Here is a 19,689-nt window from a genome sequence, read left to right on the forward strand (position 1 = left end):
TGTCCCAATAATGTGTCCCTCTGCCCATTAGGTCTTGTTCCAAACCAGGGACAGCTTTCGCCCAACTACAACATACCCTTTAAAATAAAGGTAGAAAATTTAATTTCATGCTATAATAAATGACATCTATATTCATTTTCGACATACAATACTATTTAAAAATTGCCTGGTTTACACCCAAAACCATAGTATGGTCATCAGGGATGCTATAGTGGAGGGCTCTCGAAATTACCATCAACTAGGGTTCTTTAAAGTGCACCTCAAGCTAAGTACACAGTCATCAATCGTTCTTGCTTCCATCGAAAATGCGGCCGCTACGACTGAGATTCAATCCTGCAATCTGTGGGTCAGTAGTCAGCCACTAAACCACTATGGCGGGTACATAGACATTACTAGCGACCGGATTATAGGCAAATGCCTATTTTGTTTTTTGTGTTCCTATCGTGCCATTTTGATATATGAGCATGAATTAGAGGTTGAGAAGGGCTTTTATGGTGTTGTTATAGTGCCTATAGGTGCCTAGTTTTGACATTTGTGGCTAAATTTTTATAAGTGCTACAAATGCTTATTTTTGAAATTGGTGCCATATGAACACTATTTGAATATGAATTTTGCTTTCAGGTACAATTGGAGAAAGGTATTCATGTTACTCGGCAAACTCCAGCTGTCTGAACTCTATTGGGAGCAACCTGTACTCCATCTGATAAGTTATTTTCAGCACTGTCAAGGAGAGCTACAAGGCCTCTTAACCAATAGGAAGGCCGATTACACTCTACACATGTATTCATTCGCATTGCGTCATCTCCTTGGCATTTCCTTAGCCTCTGCTTGCATGCGTAGGGAACAGGATCGAGGTGCTTCTGTACAGCCACAGGACAATGAAGAACGAATGCGATACCGTGGAGTGTCATCAGGGGAAAATGGAGTGTACACAAAAAAGATGCCAACATGGTCCTTGTTTTGTTTGTCATCTGCTTCTTACACGGTGCATATTTCTGTATTACTTCTATTCAGGCCACAGATTGCAGAAAGTACACACGCCGCCTGGAATAATCCTCGTAGCATCACATACTACTTTGACGTACGCATCAAGCATTCCTTGTATACGCCAACTCCACCATGTATGAGGGCATGCCCACAAGATGAAGGCTGAGTGGCGTTCACTTTGACATTTGACTTCTTTTCAGAGCGCATAGCATTGCAAATCTTGGCAGATGAGATTGAGAGCAGCACCCAGTGCATGCATTCCTCTTGCCTGTTCGAAATTCTCAAGCCTAGTGAAGGACCCTTCAAAGTGTTCGCAGACAGAAAAGAAATTCCCTCTGTGCGATTAGACCAAGTTAATATGTGGCAAAAAGACCCCGCTGGTCTACTAGCACTCTAGCTATTTGCTCCCGTGTTGCCATTTTCAGCCATGCCAAAAAGAAAGATACACCAGGAGCATGTTTTTTTGTCAATGGACAGTTCACCATCTGGACTAACCATGCTGGACTAAAAAAAAGAGTGTGTACTTTGCCAACACTGCAGGAGAAAAAAAATATGCATGGCTGTGCTAAACCATTGGAGCCTTGTGCCATCATAAACTAAAACATTTTTTTTTAGCTTTCCTATGACACATCCCACACGTATTTCTTTGAAAATTTGAATTTTGTATATTTTATTGTGCCTATATTTACTATTTTGCGGGCCTAGAACAGTGTTTTGCTCACCTATTTCTGGCACTTACACCACATTATTTTAGTGCCTATAAATCCGGCCTCTAGACATTCACAAATGCAAAGAGTGAAAATTTTATGCAGGCTTCATAGTATTTGCCTGCAATGCATGAAATTCAGCATAGATCAGATAAGGTCACAAAATCTCCAGCAAAGCCTCACGCAGTTTATATAGATTTTCTGTGAGCGAGTTCGAATTGCTGCTTGTGAAAGATCCAGCAGACTGAGTCTCGAGATGTAAAAGGGCCTAGATGCTACGGCCTCTTCGAAGGGCGAGATAGCATCAGCTGCACAGTGCTAGCAGATATTTTTCACAAAAATATTTCTTGCTAGACTGCTGAAGCATTCGTACACATGCTCGTTTCCATTCTGAGTCCATGGAATGAGTTGGCAGGCATGACAGGTTAAGAAGAATAATACGCTCAATGCAGCTAGAGCATGACCAGAAAATTGTCTTGCCCAATGACGATCCCTTCCTTCAGATTTCCTGTCTCCCAATCTTAAACCTGCTGCACTACTGTGTTTCAGCCTTCTTCAAACTGATAAAGCAGTCCTTTGCAAGGCAAAAACAACCACGTCTAAGAGAAGGAGAGTCTTCTAAGCTGTCGTATCCACATTGTAGTTCGCAGGCCCTTGAGGCTAGAAAACACGATGCACAACTAGGATAGCTAGCTTCCTGATCTGCTTTGAGGATTTCCCCATACACTACTCACAAGTTTGTGTCGCAGGCTGTCACTTCTGTACCTACATTTATCGATATTTGCATTTTGGGCATGTGATGCACGAAAGTAAAGCACTTCTCATCCAATGAAGCCATGAAATGGTATGTGCAGTGATGCTACCAAGGACTACAGCTTTGGAACAATGGAGCAGCAAAATTAATTTTAGAGAACTTCGAAGCAGCGAAAATTTTCTCCTGGAGCAGTTATTTTACATCATGAAGTGCACTATATAAGCAACTTTAATTTACATTCAAGCAGCTAAATAAATTAAATGGGGTTCTTATGAACTAGAAATATTTTGAGACCATCTAACCAGCACTTTATATTTCACTCGATAATACAAAAAAGACAGAAAGAAGGCTGTCATGCAGTTGTGCATTCTGTAATAACCTCTTCAGTAATTACTTTTGACACTAGCAAATAAAAAATACTAGATCAATAAAACTGTATATTATGAAATTACACAAATACATATATGCAGTTATCAGCATATATGGCAGACAGACGCCGCGATGTACATCAGTGCCTCAATGCTGAAGAGTCACACTGTCCCTAATGCATTCACCTAAGAAAAGCGTCCCAAATATGCGGCCCGCAAGCCTCTTGCTTGCAGCCTCACGTGACCGTCTCAAAACCAACATTGTTTAAAAATTTTTCTTAGTGAAGTATACTTGTGAGCTACACAGGCCTGAATAGTTTAAATGTGTTTTCTCCGCGAGATACCCCATGTGTTACCTCATTTAACTGTGAAATTAAAACTATATTTCACAATCGGCATCCCGATGTGAGTCATTTTGAAGATCGCTGTCGACGTGTGAATCGTGGCACATAATATCCTTTGTAAATGACCTGTATATACCAGATATAAAAAAAATTACTTTCAAATGCACATGTGGGACTAACATCTGTCACTGCAGCCCGTTGGCTGAGGAGAGTTTGAGGCCCCTATCCTAAGACGACTCAGAGGCAAAAACCAGGCCCTTTTTCTTCTTGATTAATAGTATTCCTGGGTGCAACATGACATTATTTATCAATTCTCAAAGAGCCTATCCCCTCGGACACTCCCTTCCCTTTTCCTGAGGCCTTCCTGGGCTGTAGCAAGATCATTCTCGTGTGCTTCCAGTTTCCGCAAGTGCGGAGTTGCCTGGAATACGTAGTAAATCTGCTTCAGGAGATTCCACGAAAATATCCAAAAGTGCGCTAAACGAGAGACATGATACAACAAACTTAGATTACCTTTTACAGTGAAGCTGTATAAGGCTAGGATAATAGATTTGTACGCTGTTACAAAAGACGGCGACGCCAACACGGTCCCGAAGGCGCCACTGCTTCGAACTCCACTGGGAAGGTCACCAGCCGTTTGGTAGCGTAGGTTTCTCAGCTCGCGACTGCTTCTGCGCAGAGCTGATAGACGAGCGGACGAAACGACGGTGAGTTAAACAAGGTTTATGTACAGCATCGATACAGAGGCGTTACAAATTCGGCACTGGGGCCGACAGTTTAGAGACTCGGAAGAGCTGAGCTCTCTTCTCTGACACATAAGTCAACTGATCGTGACGCGCCGCAGGGGTTTTTTTATATGCACCGGGTGGATTCTTTTAGTAACCATATGTCCAACCAGAAGCGCCGCTGGCCGTGAGGTCAGAATCCTCCAATGGGGTCGCCGCTGGCGTCATTCTCATCAAATCCGGAGCCGCTGCCCGTGGTTGCAGCCAAGGACGAGTGACGTCATCACGCATTGCGTAAGACTCGCCAGACAGAAAGGCGCCGATTGCTTCGACGGGCTCGTGGGCTGAGGGGGCTCGCTGTGCGTTGCGCGACAGAAAGGCGCCGCCGCGTGATGACGCCGTTGAGTTGTTCGCGTCAGGCGGGCTCGCATGCTGGCCTTGACACCGATTGCCATTTTCAAAGGCATGGACGTTCGGTGTGGGCTCGCAGGCATAACAGCGCCCCCACCGCCAGACAATGCGCCGGAAAGACGAGCTGCTTGCACGTGGCCCGGATGTCAGGAGCGCTCGTTCACCAGGTCCCTCCAGGTTCGCATCCAGGGCCATGGGGAGAATGCAGCTCCAGACTCCGTTCCGGGAACACATCCCAGAGGATGGATCCCAGCTCCACTGGCCTGTCGCCACAACTTGTCGGCCAGCTTCGCTCGTCTCTTCTGACGATCTTTGGTCTCAGCACTTGTCGATGGTTCTGCAACTTGTCAAGAACGGTTCGACAACAGACAACACACGACACAAGCAAGTGCCCTCGGTCACCCGACAGAACACCAGACAATGTATATTACAACATATGCCTAGCTACGTATCTATTGGAATTTCATTCCCTCTACATCAAGAGGCACATGTGGGACACAAGACTCTTAAAATGAGAACTCACATTTTTACACGTACAACAACGTAGCGAAATAGAATACAACAAAAGTTGGCTCCTTGAGCTCACTCTGGACGAGAGTGCTCAGCTAAGGCCGTGATGAGGACAAAATTTTGCTCCAAATCACCAGCGAGAAACCGAAAGGCGGAGAAGGTACTAACGAAACGCACGGCTCAATGCGTCTGCATTAGTGTTTAGCCTTCCTTTTTTGTAGCGAACGTCAAAGTTGTGCTGTTGGAGTATCATGCTCCACCTCAGTAACCAGCCACTTTTAGGCGACATGTTATTTAACGAGGTTAGAGGACAGTGGTCCATTTCGACCTCGAACCAGAGACATAACAAGCTAGCTTTTGAACGGCCCACACGAGGCAAGCGCATTCCTTTTCAGAGGTGCTGTATGCCTCTTCCCTGCCGCTGAGTTTTCGACTTAAATACAAAACTGGCCTTTCGTTACCAGCACTGTCTTCCTGGCACAGTATAGCTAGCTCCCATGCCGCGATCACTCACGTCGCATTGAATCACAAATCTCTTAGAGAAGTCGGGTGCCATGAGAACGGGCTTTTTGCTTAGGGCATGTTTCAGCTGGCAAAACGCATTCTCCTTTTCTAAGTCCCATACTACTTTAACCGGCTCGAATTTTCGAAGTGCGTCAGTTAGAGGGCTGGTAATGCTAGAGTAGTTTTGCACGTAATGCTGATAGTATCCAGCCAGGCCTAAGAATGCCCTTATCTCAGATTTTGTGGTTGGTCGTGGATAGTTCACGACGGCGGCTACCTTAATTTCTGAAGGTCTACGCCGGCCACGCCCCACGACGTGTCCCAGGTAAGACACCTCGCCGCACCCTAGGTGGCATTTAGTAGGTTTCACAATAAGACCAGATTTTTTCAACCTGTTCAGCACGACGCGTAAATGCTCGACATGTTCTTCCCAGTTGTTTGAGAAGATGGCGACATCGTCAAGATATGGCAGAGCGAACTCAGAGAGGCCTTTAAGAACGCGGTCCATTAAATGTGAAAAACATAGGGCGCATTTTTTAATCCAGAGCTCAGCTTAAGCGGACGATACATTCCAAATGGAAAAACAAATGCGGCATGGCGGCTAGCACGCTACGTAAGGGAGACTTGCCAATACCCTCGCACGAGGTCTAACGTGGAAATATAGCTGGACTGTGACACAGTTTCTACCCTCTCCTCTAGGTTTGGTATCGGGTAAGTTTGGTCTCGAGTTATGGTGTTAAGACGCCGATAATCAATGCATGGCCTCAGATCTTTTCCTGGCACTAGAACCAATATTAGAGGGTATGTATAGCACTCTCGCCCGGTACTATGACTCCCAACTCCAGCATTTTATTGATCTCCTCTTTCATGATCTGCTTTTGCACAGGGGAACAACGATACGGCTTGCTACGGATTGACGCCTCACAAGTTAGCTCAATATCGTGTTCGATCAACGTCGTGTTTCCGGGACGGTCCGAAAACACGTCTTCAAACTCTGAAACAATCCTTCTCAGGTCCTCCTTCTAGATTTCACTTAACCTAGGCTCTAGGTTCAACTGCTCCAAGATTACCTCCGATCCCCTTTCAATTACATCACTAAAACTCAAAATGTCTGCTCCCTCTTCCTCTGAAGCATTCAACAGCAGATTTACGACCACTTGACGTTAAACGTATGGTTTCATCAAGTTACTGTGGTAAATTTTGTTTGGCCGCCTTCCTAATTTCACTTCATAACTGGTATCAGAAAGCTTCGATATTACTTTGGCGGGCCCTTCCCAATGAACCTCAAGCTTGTTCTTTTTGGACGGCCGCAGCAGCATTACCTGACTTCCTACTTCAAAAGCGCGCTTCTTCGCCAATTTGTCGTAGTACTCCTTCGAAAACACTTGTGCAGCCTTTATGTGGCTTTCCACTAGATCTTTCATTTTTCCAAGCCTCTGAAGGAGGTCTAGAACATACGCAACTACCTTAGGGTCCTCATCGAATCCCTCCCAGGACTCGCGCAGCCTCCGCAATGGTGTTCTCAATCTCCTGCCATACACAAGCTCTGCAGGGCTAAAACCAGTGCTCTCATGAGGAGCTGATCTCAAAGCGAACATAGCGGGAGAAATAGATGCTTCCCAGTCGCATTTGTGCTCGTAGCAAAGAGCTCTCAGCATCCGTTTCAGAACGGAATGCATACGCTCTACCAGATTAGATTGTGGGTGATGGATCGAGCTGTGAACAACTTTTATTCCGCATTTATCCATAAAGGTAGAGGTAAGGCAGCTGGTGAAGACACTATTATTGTCGCATTGGATTTCAGAAGGAAATCCGACGCGTGCAAATATAGATAGCAGTGCATCCACGACATGAGGGGAATTGAGCTCCTTAAGTCGTATCGCTTCCGGAAATTTTGTGGCTACACAGAGAGCCGTCAGGATTTACCGACAACCTTGCCTTGACACTGGCAGTGGCCCGACGATATCAATTACTAGGTGCCGAAAAGGTTCTGTGATAATTGGCACAAGCTTCATGGGTGCCTTCCATTTGTCCGTGAATTTCCCTGCTCTCTGACAAGTGTCGCATGAGCGTACAAAGTCTTCGATATCCTTCCAGCATTTCGGCCAATAAAACTCAAGGAAAACTCTAGCCTTGGTCTTTTTTATGCCGAGATGCCCTGCCCATGCGTTTTCATGCACCAGTTCCAATAGTTGGCGACGATACTTTTGTGGCACCAAAAGCTGCTCATACTTGCGACCTTGCGCATTTGTGTAGCTCCGATACAGGAGCCCTGCTTCCTCAAAAAAAGAAACATTCTTTTTCTTTTTTCCCAAGTTTAGGCTTTCCATTAGCGCTTTAATCAAGAGGTCCGCACACTGCTCTTGAACAAGCGTTTCTCGATCAACCCTCGACAGCTTACTCCAACTTTCCGCTACAGGCGAGAGCGTTGCACCCCTCTCGCTCTGACTCAATGGCGCCATGTCGTCTCCCCCTGCTACTGAAACCGTGCCAGTCGTTTCGGCGACGGGCCGCTCGAGTGACTGTTCACATGACTCACACGGAGAATTTCCTCACTGAGGTTCCGTCGACTCGCCGCCAAGGTCACTTGATTGTTCACCACATTGAACAAGATCAAGCTCCTGCGAAAGCTTCCGCTCTTGCGATCGCGTGAGGGCCATGTACGCTAAGTTGGGGAAGAACGATTTACCCTGCTCTTTGAGAAGCTGCTCTGAGTTGTTAGAGAAAAAATAAGGGAAACGATCGGGAAGCGCGGCAGACACAGCCGCTTCGGTGCAAAGCTTACCAAACGGGCCTTTAATGACAACCGTAGCGATTGATATGCAAGCACTCTGCTCCTCGGTGACTTGCCTGATCCACGCGCATTCTCCTGTAAAGTCATCCGGAGACACCAATGAAGGATGGACAACGTCCATGGTTGCCGCTGGGTCTCGAAGTGCTCGACACGTTTTCCCATTCACACTAATTTCTTGGAGATACGGCTCCAACAACCGCATGTTCTTTTCCGATTCTCGGATTGTTGCGAAAGCAAACTTTTGCTTACAGTTTATCGCAATGTGCCCTTCCTTTTTGGAGTTGTAGCAGATTAGCGGCTTCCGTGATTCAAACGCCCGTGTGGTATCAGTGCGTTGTTTACGAACCGCACTCGATTTCTCCGCTTCCGTCTGCCCTTCCCCTACAGTGTCCTTCGTAAGAGACGGGTCCTTCTTGAAATTACGGTGCGGAGCGGGTTTCCGATGATCAGGTTTCTTTGAAAAGCCCTCTTTTCTTTCATCCTTTTCAACGCGCACTGCCCTGCTATGCAATTTTCGGCGAGTATAATACTCCTCAGCTAACTCTGCTGCCTTGTTTAGCTGTACTTTACCAAGTTTGTCCTGCAGCCAAAGCTTGACATCCTCCTCGATGCAGCGGTAGAATTGCTCCAATGCAATGGATTCTACCACTTTATCGCGATCGTCATAAACACCATCGCCCTTGAGCCATTCCATTAAATCAGCTTTAAGACGAAACGCAAAGTCAACGTGTGACTCATTCCCCTTTTTAGCATACCGGAAGCTTTGCCTGAAAGCCTCGGGTGACAACTTATAACGTCTCGAGAGCACCTCCTTAACCTCGTCATAGCTCTCAAACGCTTCCCTCAACAAGCAAGTTATCGCGTCGGACACTTCGCCGGGAAGAAGAGCTAACAGGTTCTGCGCCCAAAAAGACCGCTCCAAAGCATTTCGCTCACAGACATGTTCAAACTTGACGAAATACTTCGCCATGTCCTCGCCTACTACGAACGGTGGCAGTTGGTCGCGAATTCTCTGACCGCTGACCTGAACTGTCGCAGAAGCTACGCTAGGCACCTGCGAACACTGTAGGATTGCCAATTCTATTCATTTCAACTCAAGGCGCTCCTGTCTCTCGGCCTCCTCACGGCGTTCTCTCCTTTCAGCTTCTTCACGTTCGCGAACTTCTCGCCTTTCAGATTCTTCGCGCTCGCGAACTTCTACTTCTCGCCTTTCAGCGTCCTCGCGGCAAGGCTTTGATATCCGCCCAGGCCTCATCGAATTCTTCAGCCGACACTCCTTCATCCTTCATGATCTCAAGGATTGCTTGCTTTCGTTTCGCACGGCCCAAAGTAATGCCGAGTTCCTCACAAATTTCGATTAGTTCCTTCACTTTAAGGTTCTCCATCGTTCACACTAGCTTCTTGCTGTTTGCCCCTGTTAAGAATCTACTTGCCGTACCCACTATAAGTCTACTAGCAAGACGCACAAGCAATTTTAACACTACAGTGTTTACACCCTCCGCATTAACTTTGGTTTCAAAGTGCTCTGACTTGGCTTGAAACGATCAAAGCTCACTCAGCAATGCTTCACACAGCCCTTCTCTAAACTACTATAACCTGAGCTAGAGTAGTCTGGTGAACTGAGCGGAAAACATCAGGCACTCACCGCATCGATGTCGCTGACGCCGGCCGATCCCGCAGCTGCCAACCACTGTTGCGAAAGACGGCGACGCCAACACGGTCCCGAAGGCGCTACTGCTTCGAATTCCACCGGGAAGGTCACCAGCCTTTTGGTAGCGTAGGTTTCTCAGCTCGCGACTGCTTCTGCGCAGAGCTGATAGACGAGCGGACGAGACGACGGTAAGTTAAACAAGGTTTATGTTCAACATAGATACAGAGGCGTTACAAATTCGGCACTGGGGCCGACAGTTTGGAGACTCGGAAGAGCCGAGCTCTCTTCTCTGACACATAAGTCAACTGCTCGCGACGCGCCGCAGGGCTTTTTTTTTTATATGCACCTGGTGGATTTTTTGAGAAACCAAATGTCCAACCAGAAGCGCCGCTGGCCTTCTGGTTGGACAAGGACGAGTGACATCACCACGCATTGCATAAAACTCGCCAGACAGGAAGGCGCCGAATGTTCGATGGGCTCGTGGGTTGAGGGGGCTCTTTGTGCATTGCGCGACAGGAAGGCGCCGCCGCGTGATGATGCCGTTGAGTTGTTTGCGTCAGGCAGGCTCGCGTGCTGGCCTTGACACAGATTGCCTTCTTCAGAGGCATGGACGTTCGGTGTGGACTCGCAGGCATAACAACGCCAAAAACCCTGTACTGCCCTCTAGAGCCCACAGCGAAAAATTGGCCCCGTATCTGCATGTAATCTGCAAATGTCGTCGAAAGACGATAGTCTTGCCTGTGGAGAGAGTGAACAAAACATTTATTTGATGTTCTGCGCAAGAAAATCGGTGAATGGTATTTCGGAGGCGCTGCGTTAGAGTGCCTCGAGCGTGCAGCGGAGGAGAACGAGCGCATCAAGTCACGTCACACGTGAGACATGAGCGCCATCTGACAGTTCTTTTTGGAAAACAAAGCGCGTAGCCCTGAGAGGTGCCACCACCGTGTCGTCTTAGCAAAGCGTTAGAAACACTTGCTTCTTCGTGCAAGCGTTGCATGGTCAGCGCAGCGTGATAAGTTCTACGGTCCTTAGAATTACTTATGTATGCTTTTTCTAGTAAAAGACGAACATGCAGAATATATACGTGTTGTTATGGTGCCTCAGATGCGCAATAATTGCTTTTTACTTGACAATCGCACACTTATGAACGCTGATCCTTGAGCAAAATTTGTGGGCGCTGCGGATGAGGTCAGCCGTTCGGGGTATCAGCTGGTGCTGTTAAGAGTACCCGGTTCGCGGTAAAGGTGAACAAACAGACAAATATACAGACAGACAGACAAACAGACAGACAGACAGACAGGCCAAAGTTTCTGCGTGGAAGGTCCCCAAGAAAGACTATCGTCTTTAAAATACAAAGGGCTCCCTAAGCATTCACCTAAGACAACTAAAAGGTGAAAGCCACCTTATTTTCTTATCAGACTCAATGCACTGATGCTCCGCCGCCCCCCTCTGACTGCTTTCTGCACTCAACTTGATTTTGCACCATCTCCAAGATTGAAAGCATTTCAAGCTTTTCGCTTTTCACCTGGTTTTGCACTGCCTATATCATCAGTATGTTTATGTAGGATTCATCGATGCCCTCCTTCCGTAGTTCCTGCGTCACTGCTAATGTCTCGACCGAGTCAAACACCGTTTCGTAATTATCAAGGCTGTATATATAAAGGTTGGTTGTATTGCGCCCATTTTTCTATCACCTGATTGATAGTAGTACGAGTATGGTCTATTGTGAAGTAGCCTATACAAAATCCTGCTAGGTCTTTTGGTTGATTGAACTCTGATGCGACATTAATTCTATTAGCTATTATTTTTGTAAATATTTTGTAGAGAACAAACAGTAAGCTGATCGTCCTGCAATCTTTCAAATCCTTGACGTCTCCTTTCTTATAAATTAAGATGATGTTTGCATTCTTCCAAGATTCTGGTACTCTATCTGTCAAGAAACACTTCTTATATAAGCTGGCCAGTTTTTTTTAACACAATTTCTCCGCCATCTTGGAGCTGGTCCGCTGTTACTTTATTCTCAGTAAAGGCTTTGGCTCTGCATTCCTGTCGTTACTAGTGGAATGTCAAATTCCTCTGGGCTGTTATTGCTTCTTACGATATCATTCTGGTTAGTTCGGCTTCCGTAGAGCTCTCTGTAGAACTCCTCCGCTTTTGTCCTTTAATGCATACCTACACACAAGCTTGCCTTCACAGCTTTCGAGCTTTTTCCGCTTTTTACCGCATGTTCGATTCTCTGCATGTTACACTTTCTTATGTTGGCTACCTTGCGCCCGTTGATTAACTAGCTCTACTTTGTCTGTTAATTTTGAGGTTTTAATGGTTTGTCGTCCCTTAGATTTTTCGTCTCCTGGAATACTTTGCCAGTGTCCTGTGTAGTGACTGTACCTCAGACTTTCATTGCGCACTCTTTGATCATACTAGTAAGATTAACATCCACTGTGTCAACGCTAACGTCAGTTACTTTGTTTAGAACCACGAATCTATTCCGAAGCAAAACTTTTAATTCCTGTACTTTCTATCTCATTGCTAGCTCATTAATTGGCTTCTTGCATATCAGTCTACGCCTTTGCTTTTGCATATCAGTCTTGCATATCAGTCTACGTCTTGCATATCAGTCTACGCCTTTAATTGGCTTCTTGCATATCAGTCAAATCTAGGTGAACTTGAGCGCTTACCATTCCATGGTCCCTGTATTATATCTTTCCAACTAATACTACATCCTGTAATTGCCTGGGTGCGCACACAGAATGAAGTCTATTTCATTTTTAGATTCGCCATTAACTCTGCCACGCCTTACGGTTAGCTCGTTTACTGTAGAAGGCATTCAATATGCATAAATTATTATGTTCTGTGAACTCTAGTAACATCGTTATGCTAGAAACTTGGCGAACTTATGTCGAGTTCATTGTTTAGTTTGGTATGGCAATGAGAGCATATCAGCACAACAAATCACTTGTGCATGCCACATTTCATCACTTTATCTCCGTAAATTAAAAAAAATGATTTTCATAGCCACGTCTCCCCTTAGAAGAAAGGAATACACTAATCAAAGTAACTGTTATGTCAGCCCCAGTCAAAGCTACATGACCTCACATAAGTCAACATTAAGGAATACAGCAAGAGCATTTGGAGAACAAACACGACAACCTAACGGAATAAAAATGATTACGATGAGAGTGCAGGGTAATAGACTTTTTTCCAGCAATACCACAACGCCCCCGGGTGCGCAGAGCACTAGGGGAAAGTTGGTATGCTGAGAGACCTGACTCTTCCTCCACCTGCTGCTCGTTGGCGCCGTGCGAGCACAAAATGAAAAGAACATGCCACCGTTGTTGAAGAGGACCCGAACGCACCTGCATGTACATCTACGCATGAAATGTGAAATGAATAATGCAGTGAGTGTAGATATCACTGGATGGGTGTACATCGAATGTAGGAAATGAGTGGCATGCGAGTCGTTGCGTAGTGAGACACTAGGTCAGAACATGCTAGTGTGAGGAATGTGTGCTGAAACACCAAATTAACAGTTATTCAATGATGAACTGCTCCTAAAGTGCTATGGCTTTTATTACCATCGTGGTATGATTGGGCTGTTAGCACAAGACTGCAGAGAAGTGGTACAGCTATAGATTTTTTGGAAAAAAGTGTTACAGCTATAGAAGTCATGCTCTGAAAGAAAGGAAAACTGAGCACATTCTAATCGTGTTTAAAGACAAATGAATGCAACTAGAATTCACGTGTGGAATACTTTGCAATAATAATTTGCGGTTTCTTATCATATGATGAAGTGTCTCTATGGAGCAGGTTTACTGGCAGTATATTCCGCATTGAGTTACTACTGAATTTCGCGTCGGCGCATTCAAGTTTTGTTTAATGAGTAATAATGATGTCGTACTTGCGCTCGGCAAAAAAAAAAGAAACTTGGGCACAATACATAGTTTCCAGCTGCAAAAAGGTGCGGTGTCCTGCTTATATCATATTGCACAGATTTGTGAACAGCTCACTCACATTGACAACAAAGAATAATTCAGATGACGTTCACCCGCAAAGAAACTAGGAATATTGCAGTTAATCCATGCATACGTTCTGCACAGTCTGAAAGAAAGTTGGGAAGCGATACGGGGTGTGGGTGGCTTTTTCCGCACCATATATGCTTATTAACATTTTTTCCGCAAAGCGCAAAAGGTCACAGTAGTCTGCAGTGGGCAGAGAAAAGTACTATAGGAGAAATGCCAATAGTTCTTTCAATTGTTGCGCAAGAGTTGCTAAATGAATTCCTCTTGTGTCCACATATATACATCGATCAGACTGGTCAATGTATCAAAAAGCACCCCAGAGAGCATCAAAATTTATTGAATGAAACCATATCAGTGCACCTCGCATTTTCTTCAGTCATGCAATTTCATCTTTGAAGGCCTGACCAGACCACAATCCCCCTAACCAGACCATGCGATAAATCTCTGACACAAATCACGAACACTGCACCTTGTTTTTTTAAGTCAATAAACCTTCGCTATCGCTGCAACACAAGAAACTAAACTTTAATAATAAACTGTAAACACGCGCCTCGGTTGTTAGTCTTTTTGTATCTCTTTGCGACATGCGCGATGCACCCCCATTTTTTTTTTCTATATGTTAACACATACGACAACCTTTCAGTCATGAGTGAGCGTTTCCGGTGTACATATTTCTTTCCTGGTCCTACTTCTCTCTCTCTCTCTTTTTTTGCCCCTGAGGCTTTATTCCAACCTGCTGTTACAGTGCCAAGGGAAGTTGGTAGGCGCATATGCTGCGAGCAACGCACAGTTGTCTGGTCAATGTATTTTATTTTACGAAATTGCACTTACTTCTAAAGCACTTTTTGAATATACCAGAACAGTACAATTCACTTGTAAACAGCGTCAAAGGACACTGATTCCTAATGCATCCGTGAATTTATGGACAGTGCTTGCACCTTTTAGGCAACCAAGTTGTACTGTTTTTTATTTATGCCAAAGGCTGACCGACGCTAAAGGATAATAATAAACTGACGCTTTTGAGCCGCTCAGCTGGTTGAACAGGGGGTCAAGCGGAAATTGTATAGACAGGTCATTGCACGCAAACACCAAATTTTGTGAGTGAATCAGCAGTAATATATCACACCTTGCCAAGTTCACTTGATCTGCAAAGCACTGGCACGGTGGAAATGGCAAGTTCAAGTGTGAGGCCTGCGCACTTGTCGCGGCGGCTGCTGCAGCGAATCAACTTTTCCCATAAGTGCTTGGCCACCCGTTGGGGGCGTTAGTGTGCTTTAAAAAGATCTATTGAAAAAGTTTCAACATTCTTCCGTGTCCGAATACGAAATGGTAATGTACCTTTGTGCTGTTAGTGAAAAGGTACGTACATAAGTCCACATGACATTGATCACTTAACTTCAGCAGTATTGCTCACTGGTTTGTGGTAGCCTTGCTTTGAATTTTGGCGTGACCCGTTTTCTTTTCCTTGATTGCTCAGCTTCCATCGGTGCTGATGATTCGCACATGCAAGTTAAGAACAGTCAATGCAACGCAGTGTTGTTTTCCAGTTGCCAATATTTAATTTTTTGTTGTTGATGCTCGGTCTTTATGAAAATATGTTACAACAGTGATGTGCCATGCAGCATCAGTAGAGCATTTTATAAAATATTTGTTTTGTATCATCTTTGTAGCGACAATGATCTGCGAGTTTGATGCACAGTAGTCCTCTCCCAACAGTGTCATTAGCTCCACTTGTCAAAGCTAACATAGCATGTTATGCCATTTCAATCTTAGAATACCAGTTATGACAGCACTTTCTTCAATCTTTCTTCCAATGAGTACAGGGTAGTTTACCTTGACAGCCCTTTCTTTCATGGGAAGGCCAGGTTCTTGAGAATTCCAGTGCTGTTGTTGAGCAGACACATCATGGTATTGCATATTTCAACTTCTGATGGTTTCCCAACTTGCAGTTGAAGGGCCCTTGCAGTATCGGTGTGACTGCAAGACATGCCTCCATCTAGTCACAGCTCCAGCTTGTCTTATGACGTTGTAGACGACATCACTTGATGGATATCTTCCCTTCCGTAATCAATGTTGGTGACAGTGTTACTGCTGACAGCGGTGTCATACAATATGTGTGCGATATACACAAGAATTTCGTTGAAGAATACATCTTGGCATCCACTACCGGCTTCATCTGTTGGGACACTTGAAGGCACACAAAAAATAGGCTGGTCGCTTGCCTTTTAATAGTGAATATGACATTAGATTTTCATGCACAATGCACATAGTTTTTGCATGCTGCTGGAAGGACTCATTCTTCATATATCTAGTTGCTCAAAGTTGGTTGGTTTAATTTTTTTAGAAGCAAAATCTTGTGAAAAGCATCTCTAAAGCAGGGTACTCATGCGAAGAATAAGTGCTGGGGCTTCGCAGTGTGCCTTGTCAGTATCGATGATAAGGCTTACCGTATATCCAACAACTTCTCAGTCTACTTGAAGCTGAAGATTGTCAATGGTCAGAACAGGGCAGTTCACTGAGATGGATCCATTCTTCATGATGAACCAATTCAGGGGCTTGTCAGTCAATCCTGGGGGCTGTTCATTTGCTTGTTAGTACGATCTTTGTGTTTCACAAGGCAGCTTTGCAGATACCATCAAATGAGCACACAGGAAGAGCAGATATTGAGTCAACATGGCAGTTTGATGGAATAATGAAGAGGGCATCATACCAAGTAAGTGAAGATGTTTTGACACATTCCTTTGTTCACACTCAAATTATAGTTGTGCAGCTGGTGTGCAAGGTAAGCCTTGCATAGCGGCTGTACTACAAAGCAGCAGCAGCAATTTACGCAGACGACAAGTCTACATAAAGTTCACAAGGTCTGCCGAAGCGATGACCATGCACATGGAAGACGGAGGTTGGTGCACGAGTGATGATCATTACATAACGGTGCATTTAAAAATATTTTGCCTTACTAGAACACTTGGTTTACCATCACGTTGTGTCTCAACACACGCCATTCATGCAACTAGTACACACTACTTCTATAACAGTTCTGAAATATACAGATGATATTGCAATATGCATGCCCTATGCAGTTGCAGGGTCATGAACAACTTATCAGGCTTGGTGAGAAAATGCATCCAGTAGCAAGAAGACACTCTTACGAAAAGCTCAGCCAAACTCTGCAGTCATAAGCGGCAAGGAGAAATCAAAAGCAAAGCTTCAAGTAGCCATTTTCACGGGTGTCCTTTTTCATACAAAGGTCTACGCTCACTCTTCGAAGGCACCTGCTGCTTCGTGTTAAACAATAGATAGCACGCTACAGTAAAGGCTTACTAGTTCAGATTTCATGGACCGGAAAATATGTCAGAGTTAACTAAATGTCAAATTGTTCATCACCCTGTGTGGTTTAGTGTTCAAAACCACTGCATGATTATGAGACGACATAGTCGAGGGCTCCGAAAATTTCGTCCACCTGGGGTTCTTTAACGTGCACCCAAATCTGAGCACACGGGCCTACAACATTTCCACCTCCATTGGAAATGCAGCCGCCGCAGCCGGGATTCGATCCCGCGACCTGCGGGCCAGCAGCCGAGTACCTTAGACACTAGACCACCGCGGCGGGGCAATGTCTAATTGTAGAAAGTATCAAGAAGTGTCAAGTATCAAGAAGTATCAAGAAGTATGTAGAAGTGTTTATTGCATTCGTGCACTTGCATTTTCATGACAGATACCTAAATCCAGTATTTATCTTGCATAAAAGCAGTGTAAAAGTCCCATTTTCACGATCAAAGACATTTTTTTTTATTTATTTATACAATACTGCAGGCCTAGGGCGGCCCAAGCAGGAGTGGTTTGTTTGTATATCAATGATGAAAACCAGATTTAAACAAAAAAAAAAAGAAATACAAGTCACATTGTGAGCAATCACATTGCTCACAATGTGTTGCGGCTCAGGACCAGTCTTTTTGAGCCAAACACATTCTGAACCAATCTCTTAAGCACGGCCACCACCATCACCACAGCTTGATGATAAATTTTTTTACCAAAAAACATGGTGGGCAATTGATCGTTCACAATGTAGCAAGTGAGCTTTATGCCAACGCGCAGAGTGCGGCTGAAGCTAATCTTCAACAGCTTTCTCTAAAGTTTTGACATTGTGTACGCATTGCCTGAAGCCAGAATGAGGCTACCGAGCGCAGTATCTGCCGTGGATGAAACCTCACTAAAGACAAAATCAAAGTGTCCATGCAGTTTTGAAGGCACGCATGTGGTCCATGGTCTATGTCAGAACTTAAAAGTGCTGAGCATCACATCTGCTACTAAGAAAAGATTGTTCTCTCATGCACCATCACAGATGACGATTACGCAGTTTTGAAGGTACGTGGTCAATGAAACTACTGCTTGTCTCCTAACAATCTCATTTTCCTGTACACACAAATAATTAAACTTGTCATGTGTTAGCTAAGAATATCAACTTTCTTACCTTTCAGCCTGGTCTACACACTAAAGAAACTAAGTTTCCGCTGAGCTGAGATTGCACGGTTGATTTTATACAATAGAAGGAGCTATCGAACCCATCGTCGATAGTGTTATAGATAGTTTCTTTTGCCCTCTGCAGTTTGATAGCAACTGAGTTATCGATAGTACCATTGATGGTTCTGCATCACTAGGTTACAGCTAAACATGAACCACAGTCTGAAAATCCGAGCGCAAAATTTTGGGCTACTACAAGAATGCCATAGTGGCACATGTGATCTGCCTAGTGCAGAGAGTTCCAGAGAAAGGACTAATCACACAGTTGAAAGCCAGACAATACTCCAAAGAAGCACGCATTCATTCCTCCCACCATTGTGCGAGCAAAAGTGACACTCACTTGTCAAGGCCTTTGCTATCTTCATTCGTTGAGCTTTCAGAGTCCCCATTCACGCTTTGCACAACAGTGACTGGAGAACTGCAAGAAGGACACAGCTCTGTTTGGTCATAAGCCAGTGATTTACAACAACGTGACCACCACTCCTCTTCCCTGAGGGACTAATACATTTACTGAGCCCTTTCAAACTACAGATCAAGAATAAAAAAATCAAATGTATAGAATGGTAGCACAAACCACTTAAAGTAAAAGACAATTCTCATTTCAGCAACAGTGGTCAATAATATTGCTTCAAACAACTGTTATTAAACAATGCTGAGAGCAGCCCCAGAAGCTGTCTTCGAGAATCATTAGGAGGTGTATCATGAACATAGGCCTCACACTTTCCTGAAGTTATGGACAAAAAAAAAATTGGTGGTAGATGAAACTGAACCTAAACACAGCTGTTTTCTGTTAGCTGTAACATCTGTGCAAAAAGTTACAAAAACTAGCGGCACAGAAACACACTATTCAGTGGTATCTGCTCCCACGATAAGCAAAGCAAGCATGTACCATTGTGGCACTATTCCTTTAAATGCCTCACGTAAGATAGCATTAACTGGTCCAGATCATTTATCAAGCTGTTTTTTATTCTAGAGGTCATATTTTGCTAGATTTATTTTTCCCTCTGTTACCTCTGGCATGGCGAATGGCCTAACACAACTATAATGGTGGTGTGACAGCGTGCTGCACGAAAGTATAAAAGCAGATAAGAAATGGCTTTCATAAGTGGCTTTCAAGTATAAGCCCCCAGAAGGGAAGATAAAAGTCAGCCTGGAAATGTGCTCTTGCCCTTGCAGATTGAAATTAAGCAAAAATTTTGTGAATGGGAACTGTCCAAGATATGTGCAGCATTATATGGTGGATGACACAATGTTTGCGTTGTTGTGGTATTATTAAATATTGTACATATGTTTAAGAGCACAAATGGTGCATAAAAACCACAGCACGGAAATATTACAGCCTGTGCATCAGGTTCGCTAATAATGCTAGTATTCTGAACAAAAATTCGTGTACA

At 44.5% G+C, this 19,689-nt stretch overlaps 1 protein-coding gene across 7 annotated transcripts in view; it reads right to left on the bottom strand.

Moving 5' to 3' along the window:
- The window catches only part of LOC142763602 (uncharacterized), a 122,345-nt gene that overhangs the window by 100,386 nt on the left and 2,270 nt on the right, over window positions 1-19,689 (bottom strand). For 5 of the 7 annotated variants that reach the window (XM_075865153.1, XM_075865150.1, XM_075865151.1 and 2 more), the window contains one exon: window positions 18,636-18,713. The exons of 1 other annotated variant lie outside the window; for it this stretch is intronic. In XM_075865153.1, coding sequence (XP_075721268.1) covers window positions 18,636-18,713 — 78 coding nt within the window. Of the gene's footprint in view, window positions 1-16,221; window positions 16,351-18,635; window positions 18,714-19,689 lie in introns of all 7 variants that reach the window. One more of the 7 variants, XM_075865155.1, reaches the window with a different exon arrangement.

The sequence above is a fragment of the Rhipicephalus microplus genome, chromosome 1 (genome assembly GCF_043290135.1).
Source record: "Rhipicephalus microplus isolate Deutch F79 chromosome 1, USDA_Rmic, whole genome shotgun sequence".
NCBI lineage: Eukaryota > Metazoa > Arthropoda > Arachnida > Ixodida > Ixodidae > Rhipicephalus > Rhipicephalus microplus.